Here is a 19,509-nt window from a genome sequence, read left to right as displayed (position 1 = left end):
CCGTTAGTAAACCAGTGTATTCGATACAGGTATCGGTACCCACTTTTTCCTCGATACCAAATGGGTACCGTGCTCATCCGGAAGAAAGGGAAATACACCATCATTATCATACTCAGTAATCCCACAAATAGCAAAGATAATGTATGATTTTTAAACAGGGTAAATGATCCATATGAATATAAAAGCTCTTTTAGGCTTAAGGGTGTGGAGGTCATGGGTTGGGTGATTAATCGCCACGTACGACCATTAATTGATTGTTACACCACCCATTGCCTCATCTATTATGATTGGCATAAATTAAACCATGACAGCCATGAGACTCCTTTCCTTTTTCAATATTTTCTTTCATTTTCATAAAAATAAATTAAAATAAGGGAATAATAGTTTGGGTAATGACCACATCCTTAAGGTAATAGTTTTAAATGATACATTAGAATGAGTGACATGATGCTAATATGGAGGATCATGTTGACCATAAAAATCATTCCCACACCCTATAGCCTTAGTGAAACCACCGTCTTAAAGAAAGGGAAATACACGTGGAATAAAAAAGAAACACACAACACATATGACCAAAGCGAAGTTTACGGGAGAAAACAAAACCTACGTATAAATGGATATTTTTTTTATAACAACTTTCTTAATATGATAAAACTGATTAATTTTCCTATGTTATTATAACTAGTAGGGTGCCCGTGCGATACGGTAGGGGCGACACTTTGGATTGCGGCACTCGTTGCTGGTAGTTTTCTTATTTGTATATGATAACATTATTATGGTGGATATATGTCATAAGTGTTACGCATGTTTAGTAATTGTTAAATTTAGAATTTAAATTAGCAATTGGTGTAATAAAGTAAACCACGAATAAGAAAAAACAAGCCTTAAACATAATTAAAAGTTATATAAAGTACCACACAAATAAGGAAAGATAAGTCTTAAACATAAAGGGTCAAGTACTTTGCATCATGAGGTTGAAAATTTATTAATCATACGGCTTAAACATCTCAAGGATCTCATCCATATTGTCAGACCACCGTTTCTCATCATCGAGATCAACGTCCTCCGGAATTTCTTGTATCTCTTCCTGTTTGATTGTTACATCTTTTTGAGGTTGATTTTCTTCTTCGGTATCCTCTTTAACTAATAAATCAGTAGTAGCTGCTGTAGCAGTTTGGGGAACTGAAAGAAATGATAAGTATTTTAGCTACATATGTGTTATATCATGTTAAAGTTATATATAAGATATGATAGATAGGTAGATACCTGGCACATCTTTCATTTTGCTATCTGTCTTATCCATATCAAATCCTTAATTAATCTGCAAGGAAAAAAATAAATAAGTGAGTAAAAAAGACAAAAGTGTGTAATATAATGATATCATATATAAACTATATGTAGAATATAATTACGTAAACCACCAAATGCATAAAAAATCATCACATTCTCACTCACAAGTATTTCATTCGTCATGTACCACCTTTCGATAGACAACATTTGAGGTGTATACACCGTCTCGTCTGAAGTCTTTGGCAGGATATACTAATACCTTTGTATTAGCACGTGATATCCCTCTTGATAAAGCGATATAAAGTTGTCCATGCGAAAATACTGAATCCGGAAGATAAACACCAACATGCGGAATTGTTTGACCTTGAGCTTTGTTGATTGTCATGGAAAAGCTAAGTCGAATGGGGAATTGTTTTCTTTTTAGCTTATGTCGTCTTCAGAAAGAGACAAAGGGATTCTAGGAAAAAATACTCTTTTTCCAGCATGTTGCCCGACAGCTATCTCGGCATCAATAACATTGCGCTGGAAGCCTTTACATATCAATCTAGTGCCGTTACACAGACCATGTGATGGATCGATATTCCGCAACAATATTATAGGGCAACCGATTTTTAAACGAAGTCTATGAGGCGGCAAACCACTAACAGTTAGTGAGTTTAAGAACTCGACCGGATAGAAGTTGTGGCGATCGTCTTCGACTTCATCGAAACTATAGTAAACCATTTCATCCCCTTGAAACATGTCAATAATTTGATCATTGATCTCGTCAACACTGTCATTTTTAGTGGACTATATTGCTCTAGAGATTATATAATCAGAAGAATATACATTGCTTTGAATTGACGAAAAGACTGCATTGATCAATTCTTTTATAGAGTTTTTTGGATTACTGAAAGGAATTGTCATGTCGTCTGGTATGCGGATATAGCTTCCTTCGATCGATTCTTCAGAACCATCACCGACTCTTAAAAGAAAATCAGAATACCATGGATCATTTAGCGCTCTCATGTTTATCGTTAACCGCATCTTTTTAGTCAAATACCAAAGAGGCGACATCCGCAGGCTGGAGTCTATAATTTGTGCTCTAGTTCCACCTTTAATAACCGGCAACACTTGTCTAAAATCTCCCCCCATAACCATTATCTTTCCACCAAATGGGAGCCTAACACCTATAATGTCTTGCAATGTTCAATCAACTGCCTCTATCGCCTGACGTTTTGCCATCGATGCCTCATCCCATATAATTAACTTGGAGGACCTAATTAGTGCAGCTACCCCACTTTGTTTTTTTATGTTGCACATCGAATTGTTATTAAAACAAATGGGAATCTTGAATCTCGGGTGAGCCATTTTCCCACCTGGCATATTATTAGCTGCAGCACCTGATGAAGCTGTCGCAAGAGCAATAAGACCACGTGAACGTACTTGAGCAAGCAAAGCCTTGTACAAAAATGTTTTTCCCGTTCCACCCGGGCCATCTATAAAGAACACACCTGGACGGTCATTATCCACATGTGACATAATCTCATCAAACACTCTTTTTTGGTCTGAATTAAGTTCATTTATGGCAGATAGGTGTTCAGGTTCCACAACTATCCCACACTCCTCTTGCACCTCACGATGAACTGGAAATTGTAACTTGTGTTCTGTTATTTTTGGAAGATCTTTAAAATCATCAATATCTTTACCCATGGACTGTAGGATGACCCTGATGTCAGTAAGAACCATATTTTGAATGCGTTCCAAACTTTCATATTGTAACCGGTGGTCTTTAGATAGTGCATCAAAGTGATCATTCCACAGCTTACGAATATCACCAGGTTCGCAAAAAATCATTATTGTTGCGAATAACCTTCTAAGAGCTTTGGGCAATTGGAATAGAGACACTTCTGTGAGACATTGTGATAGACTATTATCATTCTCTATCAACCCTACCTCAAGAGCTGTTTTTCTAAATGACGTGTACTTAATTCCATTAACCGTGCAAAGATCTTCAAAGGAAGCAGGTCCTCTGACATTACACAAGAGTAGGCGTAAGTAGTACCTTTCCCCTTCTACTGGATTGGCATTAACAATACGACCTCTTTGTGGCCTAGTAGCACGAGGACACCAACGACGTGAGGATGCGTTCCATGTGAAGTGTTTCGGGAAATCCTTATACAAATATTGCCTTGCCGGTTCATTCCCATGGTTATACTAAAAAAATGCAGTCAGCATGGTTCTTTTATCTCTTTCCCTATCAACAATTGCTAACATAGAATCATCTTCTCTAAATCTAACCATCTGCTTATTCGGGAGATGAAGTTGTAAGGCTAAAACAGCAGGATAGATATGAGAAAGAGGGAAAGAAAAAATACGCCACATAGCCTCCGGGGGGGATACGTAGCGTGCATCCTGAAATCTCTTTATCTCATTAATAATAACATCTGGGGCGCCTGGATCAACATGAATAACCTGTTTGTCATGTCCTTTGTATACATATTTAAACAGATATTTAACAGATTTTATACTCGAGCAAACCTCGACATTCATGTGGCAATTATACATCATTAAAAGCCTTGGGTTATAAGGGACAACCCATCTGTTATCAAGAGTTTGTCCTCGTACATCCACCGTTATTCCAGTGTCTCTCCTTCGGTATAATGAATATGCATCTTCTCCTTGTGTTGTCTGCTTATTAAACTGTCTAGGATAATGAAAGCGACATACCTTTGGATCACCCTGCATACAAGGACTCTCTGTCCGTAAATTTCCGCATGGACCATGAATCATGTGCTTGACAACAACCTCATGTAGTTGTGGATGTCGTTCTTTGTCAGGAATTTCAGCATAAACAACCTTATCATAATGGTCTGGATTATTAATTTTGTATAGCGGGTGCATGATAAGGAGGAAATGTGCATGCGGCAAACCACGCTTTTGAAACTCAATGACATAAACGTATGCCAAAACCTCTCCAAGTAAATGTTTCTTGCAGAGCTGCTCTTTAAGATCCTCTAATTTAGCACGAAATATTCGTGAAACAAGATCTGGACGATCTTGTGCGGTTTGACCAGGTTTCAAATTATCACATATCTCAGGCCATTGAGGATTACACGTCATCGTAAGGAATAAATCAGGTTTGCCATCATCTTGCACTAAAGTCATAGCATCTAGAAACCGTCGACGCATGTCGCGAGGCCCTCCAATGAATGACGCAGGCAATACAATACGTTGACCGACTTTGCTAGGACGCACCTCACCTGCATGGATGCAATCCACAAGACCTTGATATAATTCAGCTCGTATCTTAATTTGGTTTCGTTCACAAAATTGCAAATGTGATGTCTCAAGATTTATATAGACATCTACAACAAATTGCTGTAGCAATCTACCGCCAAGCAAAAGCACGTTCTCCGTAGTGCGAATTTGAAACTTGTAACAATAGTATTCTCGCATAGCTACGGTTGTCCTACCCCCTCGTGGGTTAGCCCCTGAGTCAAATAAAGAACATATAATTATATTACATTAAAATTTGGGGTATTTATGTGATTGACATGTAAAAACATAGTAAAGTTCTTCCTACCTTCAGCGTCTTCGTCGATGTCATCGTAATCATTATGAACGTTATTGATTGATACTCCATTACGTGGTATGTTAGGATGCCAACCCGCCTCACCATTAGGGAAGAATAAAGGATACGATAATGGATCGTAACATCCATAGTACGGCTGAATAGTTTGAGGGTATTAAGACCTACTGTACGCTACAATACATCTTTTGTAGGCAGTGATATTGTCATTACCTTCAACCCAAATACCGACAACCTATATAAATGTGTAGTAGAAATGATTAATATATTTCTAATATATTAACGTTATTTGTAAATAAAAATAATGTTAATCAAACCTCAGATGTGGTTGGTCGGTTGTACACCCTCTGGTCAAGTTTAACTGAAGCGTTCAGAGTGACTTTATAGTTGTCTAGAGGACCTAGCTCCGCAACACAAACTGAAAATGAGAAAAAAAACATAGAAAACATTTGGTAGATATCATATTAGACTTTATGATATCTGTTCCGCTTCTGAATTGACACCCAAGGTATTTTTAATCGGGTTTTGTCGTTTGAATCTACCGTATCTTTAAATTCTGCCGCTTTGTCATCATCATCGGAATCATCTAAATCAACCACATCACTCCATTTCCATTCCGAGAGTCTCTTGTATCTCTTCCTTTATGCTTCACATTTTCGATCCTTAAAAAAGAAGATAAAAACTGAATACAAAAGTTAAAAAAAGATTAAATAAACCTTAAAATTACCTCTTCAGTAAATTCACATTGAAGATGAGACTTGTACGGGCTGAACATGTGACCGTAACTGATTATCTCAACAGATTTATCACCATCATCCTGCAAAAAAACCGTTAATATGAACAACTCGTTATTTAATCGAACAACCTGTTATGAACAGCTCGTTATTTAATCGATGTTTGAACAGAAAAAATTAATAAAACAATCAAAATCGAAACCTTAGAAGCGGGAGCTGCAACTGGATTGTTTAAATCGGCGCGTTCACCTTCCAACTGAAACGAAAAAATAACATATATTAAAATTCGCATAAAATTAAAACATAATTTATAAATTGATGCGAACTAACAATCTAACCTTTGAAAGTACAACATCATATGATTATTTTTTCGCAATCACTGGATTCGAAATTGGATCCATTATCAAATGTTTAGCAATAGAAATCGGTGCCCTACTATGTATTTATAGTAGGAATATAGAGGTGAATTAGGGTTATTTTGAAATCTGGCACCCTTTTGTTTAGGAAGTTAGTTGCATCTATTTAATTTTGAATCTACCAATCTTTAAAAAAAACCAAACGTGCATAAAATAATAATAATAATTGTATCTAGTTAAAATGTTTGTTTTCAAATGTAAAATAATAATTGTTGGTGCATGCATCTGTCGACTTCGTCTTGTATCGAGTCTTGTATTAAGAATCTTAGATCAGGGCACGTAGTTCGAGAAAATAGGATTTATGTGTAATTTCGCATGAAAGTGTGTAATTTCTCTTGAAGTGTCTCACATGTAATTCCACACGAAATTAGATTCCGTGTGAATCTAATTCCGTTTAGAACTGGTTCAAGCGAGATTACCTCCACTATAAATAGGTTCCATGCGAAATCATTTGTAACTTTTGTAATTCCGGTACCGAAGTGCTGCCGATGTGTCTGCTGATCTGAAAAGCTGTGAAATCAATAAAACAAGACAATTAATTGTGAAACAAGCTGTTTTCAAAGTCAATTCATCTGTTTCCGCCTTTTGAATTGATAAGAACTCTTCTGATTGACTCGTTTGGGTCAAAGAACGATCCTACAATAATAATTGTATCTAGTTAAAATGTTTGTTTTCAACTGTGAAATAATAATTATATGTATTGTTACTTTGAACAAAATAATTATATATACTTTGATTTGTTAAAAAATCATATTAACGGTTTTCGTCTTGCAGATTTATGAAGTGCCGCGGTGCCGATTTATCATCTTGTAGTTGATGTATCTAGTTAAAGTGTTTGTTTTCAACTGTGAAATAATAATTATATGTATTGTTACTTTGAACAAAATAATTTTATATACTTTGATTTGTTAAAAATTCTTATTAACGGTTTTCGTCTTGCAGATTTATGAAGTGTCGCGGTGCCGATTTATCACCTTGGAGTTGAGCTGAACTTGTTATATAGAATAGATTTTAATTTGATTATCATGTACCAGAAAACTTAGAGGAATATTGCGGCTGGTAACTTTGTGTCTCGTGTCAATATTGCGGCTGGTAACTTTTCAATATTACGGCTAGTAAAGTTAGGGAATATTTTATAGTTTATTAATGCCGTTCAAAGCAAAAAACTTGTACAGAGTCACTTAAACATTCAATATTGCAGCTAGTAAAATTAGGGAATATTTTAGTTTATTAACGCCGTTCAAAATAAAAAACTTGTACAGAGTCAGTTTGTTAATGCACAGTAGCTAGGTAATGGTCAAAGCGGGCTTGGGTAAAAAAAATGTCGGCTTTAATCAATTGTACATTTACGCATTGGCTATTTGTACTTTATGAACGCACGGTGAAACTAAAAAAGACAACTATCGAAACGTTTAAAAAAATGTGCCGATCGTCATGGTACCTTCGGGTTTTTTTTAAAACATTACAGGTTGTAAGATATCGCAGGAATACGTTAAAGAATTAAGGGGGGGGGGAGGGTAACTAATTACCCATAATTATGTTAAATGTCAAGGATTTAAATGTAATTGATTGAGGGACTAAAAAATAATTATGGTTTAAAAGACCACTTTACCCTCATTTTAGGGGTTTATTTATAAATAAGAGGGGAAAAAGTTCTTAACTTTTGGGAATCCTTCCCTCCTGCATTATATAATAGTATAGATAAAAAGGGTTTTGAAGAAGTTATTATCAACCTTATTTATAGGTGAGGATTAAATAGAAAGTTTATTTGGGTTAGTAAGAATAGGAAGCAATAAGATTAGGACATGTGACAAAATTTAAAATAAAGAGGAAAGCTATTTTAGTCAATCTTATCATTTTCTTCTTCCTTCTTCTTCCCAGTAACATCAAAACCCACCATCTTCAACCATTTCTTCACTTTCTATCTCAATAATCACTACATTATAGTGCGATTTTCGTCACCAATCAATGATTCAAACACCCGATCAACGTGTTCTTCAGCTTTTTTTTTGAAGAAAACCCAGTTTAATTTCATACAAAATCTTGTTTTTTCCGATGATTTGGAAGATAATCACTCGATCCGTTTGATTCAATCGCTGATAAGTGTTTCAATCATTCAAATTTCGTCAATCGTTGAAGAAATCGGCTTCGATCCATGTAAGAAATTCTTTAATTTCATTTTTACGATCTGGGTTTTTAATTTAGTAATTGCGTTTTACGATCTTGGCGAGGGTCCGGGGGCAGCGACCCTGGTAGCAAGGTCCAAGGGGCAGAGCCCATGGCTGGGGTCGAGCTGGTCCATTGCGTTTTAGAAATTGGCACATTTCGACGACAGTAATTCGTAGACAATTCAGACAATTCAGATAATTTTCCAGAAATTGGTCCATTGCGTTTTAGAAATAAGAGAGTTTTATGTGTTTTCTGGCCATAGCATTTTAGAAAAAAAACATATTTTTAACTGTTTTTAGTCATTGCATTTTAGGTAAAACACATTTTTGAAGTGTTTTTAGTCATTGCGTTTTAGGCAAAACACATTTTTAGGTGTTTTCAGTCCATTGCGTTTTAGAGAGAACACTTTCTTTTGTTTTTTAGCCCATTGCGTTTTAGAAATGAGATATTTTTAAGTGTGTTCTGGCCATTGCGTTTTATAAATAAGACATTTCTTTGTGCTTTTGGTGCATTGCGTTTTAGGTAAAACACATTTTTATGTGTTTTCAGTCCATTGTGTTTTAGAAAACAGACATTTTAAGTGTTTTCTGGCCATTGCGTTTTAGAAATAAGACATTTCTTTGTGTTTTTGGTGCATTGCGTTTTATGTAAAACACTTTTTATGTGTTTTCAGTCCATTGCGTTTTAGCAATTACACTTTCTTTTGTGTATTTAGGCTATTGTGTTTTAGAAATAAGACATTTCTTTGTGTTTTCTGGCCATTGCGTTTTACAAATAAGACATTTCTTTGTGTTTTTTGTGCATTGCGTTTTAGAAAAATGTCAATTTTTATGTTTTTTTTTCATTGCGTTTTACGCAACTCCGTTTTTTCCATTGCGTTTTACGCAATTGGGTTTTAGAATTTTGTTTTTGAAAATATAGCAATAGTATACTCGTTTTAAAGATAAAAAACGCTTGTTTTTTGGTGTAATTTTTATAAAAAAATAATGTCGTATGAAAGAGTTATTAACGTTTAAAAAATGAGGGGAAATTGGAGGAGAGAGTAACTATTGCCTTGGATTTACTAGAAGGCCCCTAAACAAACTCACGCGCCTCTTTTCTTCCCTTCAATTTCCCTCATTTAATCTTAGCCCTAGATTAACTAAATGGATGGTCAAGATTACTTCCTAGCCTTCTTAGCCAAATAAACTTACTATTATATCCTAACCCCCTATTTATATATTATTTGTAAATAAATATGTTTTTTTTATTTAATTTCAGTTTAAAGACTTAAATTATGTTTTTTAGTTAGAGCTACAAACGAACTAAACGTTTAACTAACAGTGCGTTAACCTACATGAAAAATTAAAAAAATAGAAATAGAATTGGAATAAATAAGTGAAGAAACCCCAAACTAATCTGGTGATTAGTTTGTGGTTTGTGTCTCGACAAATAAAGGTTAATCTTTTTTGTCTCGTCTAAGCTACTATGATGATGATCCTTTAAAACAGTAACGCACCGTAAGCTCGTTACAAGTAGGAAAATAGGGGGGGGGGGTTCTCCTTGTAACCACCATCCGGCGTGAGAATAAGTATCTGTTTTGAAGATAATGGTGCGTGTATAAAGTGAGAGAACAAGAGAGCGATCCTTAAACCTGGAGGTGAAGTTCATTATTTATAGCCGAGGTGGTTTGTGAAGGAGATGGGTTGAGGGCTTGTAGTCGTCAACAAGGAATATCCATTCCGTCTCCTCTACCACGACTGTTGGTGCTTCTAGGCGAGATGATAGTTGGCGCACGCTGAATGGATCCACGTGTCCTAACAATTATCCTTGTTGTCTGGTCTGTCATCAGCAGCTAAGTGGAGATCGTGGAGTAGTGGTCGGCGTATGTTTGTTGGTGCCACTTGCGTATCTTTGTGTACCTTTTTGTCCCCTGCACGATTGTCCATCATGCAGCATGATCAGATATAGCCTGTTGGACGCTCATTGGTCCACTGTTCTGCCACTTGTACCTTTAGTACTTGTCCTAGGTTTACCTGTGCTTCCTACCTCCGCGCAACCCCACGGGATATCTCGTGTAGCCGACGCAAGGTCCAGGAAGTCAGAGTTTTTATCCAAGGAGTTAAGTGTTAAATCTGGTCCTGTGTTAGTCTTGACCTCGCGCGCGACCTGGATTACACCGGATTAGCCGGCGCGAGGTCGGGAATGCTACCAAATTGGTCTGATATGAGTATGGTCCCGCGCACGAACTGATTAGTCAGCGTAGGATTTGGGACCATACCCCTTTAAGTCCCCCCACTCTAGTGTTGCTTCCATGCGCGAGGCAAGTGGTTTGAGCTCTAGACTAGAAAAATTAAGAAAATTAAGCATGTGCTTGTTCCGGTAATTGGGAAAGAATCTTATGTGCTAGAAAAGCTGGCACGCGTGTATTGTGTCGCAATTCACACGGGGCAGCTGGCTAGCTTGTTTCTGAAGTAACCTGTTTATTTGTGCGGGAAAATTCTTGAAATTTGAATAAGCAAGATCTGACAGGTTGGTGCAACTTGGTGGTGAAAGCGACGCTTGAGTTGACCGCTGACACAATGACGATCATGCTGTCATTGTGTCAGGCGCGTCGTTTCATATGGTGTCAGAAGAGTAAGTCTCACGCGCGCGTGGTAATCGTCAACTTGGGTTTCCAGCCTTACGTGTAAATCCGTGATTGGACACGCTCTTCGGCTGTTTCGACACAGTTACCAATCGCATTCACCCATCGCATTAAATGCAATGGGTATAAATAGGTGAAAAAGAACGATTAGAATTTACTTTTCCTTCGAGTTTCTTCTCTTTCTCTCATCGAATCTTCAAAACTTCAAGATTTATCTGTAGATCTTCAAATCTTTCAAGAACTCTTTGTAGATCTTCAACCTTTAGTACAAATGGTCTCTTCCGTTTCATGCTTACCTTCTTCTTGGTTTGGTTCATGCGTGAGTTTTTCATTTTGTTGCTCTTCTATTTTTACCTCATCGATTGTTACCTCTTTAGTAAAAATGGTCTCTTCCTTTTCACGAGATCTCTTAATTAGAAGTTCTAGATTTTTGAGACTTTGTATTAGGCTTTCGGCTTCGGGATTAATTGTTGGCGGTGTGTCGTAGGTTTCAAACGGATTGGCATCCCAGTCAAAGTTTGAATTTGGGAGCTCAAACCTCGGTTCTTCATATGTGGTGTATGAGGTTGATGGTTTGAAAAGGTAACAATGTTGTACCGAATGGGATTCACCGCAAATGGTACGATAAGGTTCTCCTAATCATCCTCAATGTAGTAGGTGTAGTCTTCGGAGTAGTAATCCACTGTATTGGAAGATACCCAGAATAATAACGAGCCTCGAGATCAGAAAACAAAATATTAAATTTAACAGATTGTTGACCACGACCCCGTGCAGAGCTGACACAGCCCCGTGGGCAAGTCTGTATCTGGGCTTTTGAAAAGGTTTTTAAGAAAATTTGAAGCATGGGGGCATGTCCCAGTAACACATGTAACACCCCGTGTTACGAAAGTCAAAATCAAAGTCAAAGTCAAAGTCAAAGTCAAGATTGAAGTCAAAGGAAGAAAAGATTGCTAATTGCGATATGTCACTCCTAGCTTAATTACTGATTTGACCTCTTTGACTTGTAATCGAGTCCTTCATTTTATCGCTTTAGTTGTATTATGTTGAGTATCTATTAATAATCGAGGTTAATCGATGTTTATCGCATGTTTTATCGCTTTATCGCTAATCGCATCGCTATCGCGCTCGCACCTTGATTGGTAGATTCTGAATATTGTTTTAAGTGTGTGTGATACTTATGTGTTACTTGTGCATGTTTACTTTATGTTTGTGGTGTTTAATCGAAACGCAATCGCAACTCTATCGCAACGCAACTTAATCGCAAACGCTAAACGCAAGTTAATTAGGATGATTGTATGTTAGATATAGTATTTGTGTGGTTATTATTAATCTATTGCATCACATAATCATCGCAAAGCTCAACACGCGAAACGAAACGCCGAAAGTCAAACTCGTCGGACACTTCGATTGAATGGCCAATCAATCGAATGGCCATCCGAACGGATAGCCATCCGAACAGTGCCATTCTCTCCGACACTTGTGTACCTTTCCCTTTTTGGCAACCTATAAATACCCCCTGTCACATCATTTGTGATGTGACAACTCTCTCATTCGACCAGCAGCACTCAAGATCTTTTTTCTCTCGATTTCTCGCGATTCTTGTAAGTTTTCAACCTAAATCTTGTACTTCTAGAATCTGCACACACTTCTTCATCATTTTCTCCTTTGAATCTTAACTTTTAACCGTGAAATTAACGGATTTGGGGTGTTCTAGGGTGATGTCATCATGGAGTTCTTATGAACTTCAAGTTTTGACCTCATTCCACCAAGAATAACTCAGATCTGAAGGATTTCCACATGATTAAACATGATTTTCGCATAGATCTATACATTTCTCAAGTTAAAAGGATTGAAAGAAGCTTTTCCAACTTTCTTTCAACTCTATTACACTCAATGCATCCAAAAACCGATAGAATCGGAGCTCGGCCAGGCCTTTTACTCTTCTCTAGTGATGTGTCGGTCTGAGATCTGGATCCTTTCAAAGAGACCGCCGATTCCGGGATAAACATGAACAACCGTCAAGAAACAGTCAACTGGTCGGATTAGGGTGATTCTAGTTCGATCGAACGACTTGGGACTTGCCGAGGTTCCGTTGTTTAGAACGTTGTCATAATAGTCTCGAGCAAACCGCAAAACTTTCAAAATAATCAAGTTCAAGACGATCTGGTTCGTTGGGACGGATTGTCGTCCGATCGGATAGCCATCCGATCGAACTACTATTCGATCGGAATGCACTTGGTTCCACACTTAAACTTTGCTTCAAACATGCAAAGCTCTGAACATCGAACGGAATTCCGTCCGATCGGATAGCCATCCGATCGAACGACCATCCGATTATCTGACTTTTGGAACTTCGACACTTAACCATTTTCATGATTTCCAAAGAACATCAGTTTCTATTGGATTGCTATCCAATCGAGTGACAATCCTGCTGTGAACTTGTTCTCACGAAGGGTCCAACCAATCGGATCGCTATCCAATCGAACGTCCGTTCGATCGACGACCTGAAAGGTAGAGATGCTTCTTTGTTTTCAAAATGCTACAACGAAAACTTCAAGGCCATCATACACAAACACATCCACCCCAAACAAATGTCAATCCAATCGAATGGCCATCCGATCGGATGACCATCCGAACGGATTGACATCCGATCGAATGGCCAACCGATCGGATAGCCATCCGATCGGATTACCATTCGACACTTAACCACTTTTCATTGTTTTACGCGTCGTACATCGTTTATGCTATCGTTAACTGTTTAGGCTAATCTCTCAGCGCTCCCTTCAATCCAAGATAGTGTTTATTGATTTAAACGCTATCTGTGAGTATACTCGAACCCTTTTTGCTTTACGCACTTTTGGGTGTTACATACATTACTTATTCTAAATCACAATTGACACACAACGCAAACACTATTTATACGCTGACTGTCATTGCATGCTACATGTTATTCGATGAATGCTTGTATGTTATGTTAACACAGTGATTGTTGTCTGACATCTTAGCAACGATAATACTATAGTTTGGACTCAGCACCTGTCGTGGACAGGGGTTGCTAAGGGCTTTACTTCATGTGTCCCGGTGGGGATATGTGTTGCGCATTGTACAACTCGCAGTCACGTCTGTGCATATTTCTCTGTCGATAACCTACTTGCCTTCACTTTGTACATGTTACATGCTGGTTATGCGTAAACAATTTCGAACTCTACTATACTATTAAACTTGTATGCTCACCTTTACACTATGTGTTTTGACCTCTATTTTAACGTATGTGACAGGTGCTTGAAAAGCTAGGGATGTTGTACTTTGGTGAATCAAGCTAGGGGTCTAGTTATGTCACGCTTAAATCTAAGTTGTCGGAATAGTGTTTGTTTTTGAGACAATTATTTGTAATAACTGTTTTACTTGGATATGTTGTGGTATGGGACATGACGTTTAATTATCTGGTAATTAATAATTGTTATGGATACTCATGGACAATCTGTTTCGCTCAGTGCCATGCCCCGATGTTTCCGCCATCGGTTGGGGTGTGACAGACTGGTATCAGAGCCATAACTATAGGGAATTAGGCAAGACTCGACCTAGTCCGGGTCGATGTCTTAGAAACGACCTAGTCTATAGTCTAAGTACCAATGGACCGACTTGTGCGTACCTTGTAGGGGTTCTGTACAAGTTTACATGAAATTCTCGCTCGTACCCGCTATACGCTATCACTGACTGCCTCAGGGAAGCCGTCAGACACACTGCACTATTTTCAAAAATGAATGAGTGGTTAGATCGAGACTAGATGTGAAAACTGTAAACTCTCGATTAAATCGTTTGTTCGACCCGCATTTTTACTACAAACAAGAGAATTTGTGTTGAATCAGGAGTGAAATCCGTACTTTGGCGCAATCTTCTCTCTAAATCTCATGCTTTTATCACACAAACAGGAACATGGTCGTTAAGTTAGGGGTGAAACCCGAATCTTGGTGACACGTTCCCCCTCCTTATGTTGGTTTTACAAAACTCTCACCAAAGTCTCGATGGATTCCAATGACTTGAGTGCTTAAATAACCGAAAGGATGCGTGCCATTCACCGTGAACCGGTGATAGAGCACAGTCTACTAGGCCAAAAAGGACTATGAGTATATCCTTGAGAACAGTCGAATCACTTTGGTTAGTCGACGTCTATCTAGCCGAGACACTCTGTTTTCGCTTACAAGCTCGCAATCGCTGATTTTATGTGTTTCGATTCTGAGCCTGCAACTGCTGACTCTGATATTTGTCGCTTTTATGTTGTGACACTTCGGAATTTCCCGGACAATCCTTCGATGTAACTTACGTGTGTAAATATTTATTAAATGAAAACCCGTGAACTTTCGTGTTACATGTTATGTGTATCTACGTATTGGTGTATTTAGATATGTATATATATGTGTGTGTAATACATATGAGCCGAAACCACAAGCAACCCGACTCGAGACCACGGTCTCGAGTGAACATTAGTAATGGGCCGGCTAGGCCTTGGCCTTGTAGGAATTAAACCCAATCCGAAATCCCCCTAGCCCAACTCGGTACATTATATAAACCCAACCCCACCTCCCTTATCCATTTTACACACTCTCTTCTCACACTCTCCTCTCATCTTCTTCACTAAACCCTAAAACCCTAAGTTTCTAGCAACCAAAATCATCTCCCATTCCTTCATATCTCTCGGATCAAGTGAGCTATCAACAAGGAAGATTGGCCGAACTAAGAGACCACCCGAACACCCCTTTTTCTCTCAACACCGAGTAACCGGTTAGTGTTTTTATGTCCATGATTGTTGGAGATTGCTATGGTCTTATGCTTGTTAATGTGATTAGAGGTTTTAGTATGAATATTAGGCTTGTATGTTCATAAATATGCTAAGGAAGATGGTTACTTGATGATGTTTGTTGTGAATGTTTATGATGTTTGTTGTTATGATATCCGGTTTTGTGTTAAATGGTTGTGATATTCGGATAATGCTAGATGCTTGTTAGGATGATTTTGACCAAGTGGTATGCATGATTTACTTAATCTCACGAATTGTGAATTATGATGAAGTATGCTAGACTAGGAACCGAGAATAATAAAGCCGATTATGTAAAACAGATTATGTTGAATAGGTGTTCCTTGATCTTATGGTTTGGGGTACAAATGATGAATGTAGTTTGAATATTGCTTGATGAACATGAAGAACAATTTGAATGCCTTTGAAATATTTTGAAATGTGTATATTTGATCTGTTTTGGCTAATGATCAGACAAACAAACATGTTTTAGTGGAAAGGGTACATATTGGTTTCATGAAAATGCATTTCCATTGGTTCGTCCAAATGACAGGTTCTAGAAGGGATTGCCATGCACGTTATCACGGTTGCGAGTCGCAACCTTTGGTTGCTACTCGAAACCACGCATGACCAGTCGAAACCTCCCAGTTGCGAGTCGCAATCAGCACGCATCAAACCTGGTTGCGAGTCGCAACCACACCTGCTAAGTCGCAATCTCCGGTTACGAGTCGTAACCAAAACATGACGGACCGAGACCGCAGTTGCGAGTCGCAACCTCGGTTGCGAGTCGCAACCACCTTAGTTTCGACTGGGCTGTTTTATGTTAATGGGCCTTGACTGTTTGTCTTGTTGTTTTGGGCTTCAACTGTTGGGCCTCCCATTGACTGGACTTCATTTTGATCTGCTACTGTATGTATATATGAGTTACTGTTTGTAGTCCTGCCTGTTAACTGTTTGTATACATGCATGCTATACGTGTTTACTTGTACCCGACTTGACCCATACTTGGTAACCATGCTAGGACGTGGTGGCCAACGAGCTTAACCAAGTAACGTATCTTACCGAGCAACCCAAGGTGAGTTCACAACTTAAAAGCATGCGTCCCGGTGGTTTGGGACACGAGACTAAAACAACCCTATCCCCTTGAAAAGGGGATACCGTCTACATTCCTTCCCTAGTTATTGGGAAACAAACTTACTTTATCTTCCCTTGTATTGGGAAACCCTTTTAGTTAATTACTGTTTATACGGAATGCAACTAACGGCACTAAACGCAACTCTATCACTCAAGTCCCTACTACATAATACCGATTAGTCGCCGGTGCCAGGCGAACGGGTTATTAGTTGATAGCGCTATTTAGGTCTTACCAGCCTCACACCGTGCCATGGTATGGGATCGGTCGTGAACTAATGTACTCAGGCATCCGTCAATGATGATAGAACATTGACATCGGGGCATCCTGCGGAAACGCAAACGGTTACCTAGTGTTCGGTATTGGAAAAACAGTTTAGTCGCTAACTTTTGGGGTAGCTCCCCATGGCATGTATAAACGGGTAAATTAACTGGTGAAACGAGTTTTTGGTAATTAAAACTGGACAACTAGTGAACTCACTCAGCATTATTGTTGACCCCCTTACTGCATGCTTTGCAGGTGGCCAGTGACTGGAGCAGCTGCTTGGGATGTGTAGTGGTCGTCTGCCCGTGTGTTGGGCATTTATCATGCTTACCTTATGAACATTGTTTAAAATTGTTTATTTATGCTTCCGCTACCTTTTACTCTGAACTTAAAACATTGAACCCTAAACTTGATATTTGCTAATCTTACGGTTAGTAAGTATTACTTTTGTTATCAACTTAGTTATTCAGTATAATTGGTGGCTGGATCCTGGTCAGTCACGCCCTCAAAGCGGGTGTCATCCGCGGGTGGATTTTGGGGGTGTGACAGATTGGTATCAGAGCCATTGGTTATAGTGAACTTGGTTTTAAAAAGGGAAAGATCTTTTTGAGAAAAACCAGACTATAACCCGTGACTCGTGACGACACTACACTCCAAGTACAAGGCTCGACTTATCTAACCTCATAGCTCGGACCCATAGTTACTTGCTTAATTGTCTTATGCTTTCCGCTTTACTATACGTACTAGTTTGCCTGATTAGATAGATACATCTTCTCTCTTCTATCTTATTCTCGCTATGTTACGACACCACACTCATACTATGTTTTCTGGTTATGAAGACAATGAGTGGACGCGGACGAGGAAACATCAACATGACTCAGGCTCAGTTCACTAGCCTGCTCAACACTGTGGCTGCAGCTTTCGCAGCTCACCCTATAGGTCAGCCCGCACCTGTGCAACCACGTGTCTGTACCTTCAAGACCTTCATGGATTGCAAGCCTCTTCCGTTCAGTGGCACTGAGGGTGCCATAGGTCTCCTACACTGGATCGAGAAGGTCGAAGCTGTTTTCGCTGTCTGCGAATGTCCCCCTGCTAATTGGGTGAAGTTTGCTACTGGTACTCTAGAGGGAAGCGCACTTTCATGGTGGAAGGCGCAAATTCAAATGCTTGGTTTGGAGACTGCTAACGCTACTGCGTGGGAAGATTTCAAGGATATGATCAAGGAAGAGTACTGTCACAGGGATGACATCCACAAGCTGGAAAATGAGTACTATGAACTCAAGATGGTTGGGTCAGAGATTGAGACCTACACCAAGCTGTCCAACGACTACGCTGCTCTTTGTCCAAACATGTCTCGACCTATGTATCGAAGAATCGAACTGTACATCAAGGGTCTGGCTCCAGAAATTCGAAGCCATGTAACTTCAGCCAACCACACTACCATTCAGCCGATTGTTCGACTTGCTCACAAACTCACTGATCAGGCTGTGGAAGAGGGCAGGTTGCCCAAAAGGATCAGTGCTGCGGAAGGAACTTCTAGTGACGGCAAACGAAAGTGGGATGGAAATCAGGGTAAAGATGCTAACCCTACTCAAGCCCCAGCTCAGCAAAGGAAAACTGACAACAACAAAGGCACTCAGCAACAGGGTGGTTACCGGGGAAACTACCCTAAGTGCAACAAGTGTAACAGGCACCACAATGGAGCATGCAACAAGGGTCAGTGTCAGCGATGCCGCAAGATGGGGCACGAAGCAAAGGATTGTAGAAGTCAGTTCCCAGCAAGGCAGAATCAGCAACAGCCCCAACAGCAACAGCAGCAGGGAAACAACAGAGCATGTTTTAAATGCGGGGCAACAGGGCACATGCGAAAGGATTGCCCTGAACTGAATCAGGATCGCAACAACAACCAGAGAGCTGGGAACAATGAGCAGAACAACAATGCTGGGAATGCAAGGGGCAGAGCTTTCGTGATTGGAGCTGGAGAAGCAAGGAACGATCCCAACGTCGTGGCGGGTAAGTTCCTACTTGATGATCGTTATGTTTCCGTGTTATTTGATTCCGGTGCCGATGCCAGTTATGTATCCCTTCGCATTAGTAAGAAACTTAAGCACTCGCCCGCATTATTAAGTTCTAAGCATACCGTCGAGATAGCTAATGGTAAGAACATCGAGGCCACGCATGTGATCCACGACTGCACCTTAGAATTGTCTGGCCACACGTTTAGTATCGATCTTTTCCCTGTCAAACTTGGAAGCTTCGACGTCGTCATTGGTATGGATTGGTTATCCAAACATCGCGCTGAGATCCTCTGTCAAGAGAAAGCAGTTCGTATACCTCGCCGTTCTGGTCGACCCCTCATCGTTAAAGGCAACAAAGGTGGAGAAGTCACAGGCATTATCTCGCTTTTAAAAGCCCAGAAGTGTTTACAGAAAGGGCACACCGCTATCCTAGCACTTGTCACCAACACCCACGAGAAGGAAAAGAGGATTGAAGATTTTCCTGTAGTACGCGA

General features: G+C 39.3%; 1 protein-coding gene across 1 annotated transcript; it reads right to left on the bottom strand.

Moving 5' to 3' along the window:
- Positions 1-2,478: 2,478 nt before the first annotated feature.
- Positions 2,479-5,071, bottom strand: LOC110892673. Its single transcript, XM_022139825.1, has 4 exons — positions 5,045-5,071; positions 4,856-5,000; positions 3,571-4,763; positions 2,479-3,486 (listed from the first exon to the last, which is right to left on the bottom strand). Exons 1-4 carry the CDS (start codon positions 5,069-5,071, stop codon positions 2,479-2,481), a joined length of 2,373 nt encoding a protein of 790 aa, XP_021995517.1.
- Between the last annotated feature and the right edge of the window lie 14,438 nt (positions 5,072-19,509).

The sequence above is a fragment of the Helianthus annuus genome, chromosome 2 (assembly GCF_002127325.2).
Source record: "Helianthus annuus cultivar XRQ/B chromosome 2, HanXRQr2.0-SUNRISE, whole genome shotgun sequence".
Classification (NCBI taxonomy): domain Eukaryota; kingdom Viridiplantae; phylum Streptophyta; class Magnoliopsida; order Asterales; family Asteraceae; genus Helianthus; species Helianthus annuus.
This window is presented reverse-complemented; position numbering and strand designations above follow the sequence as displayed.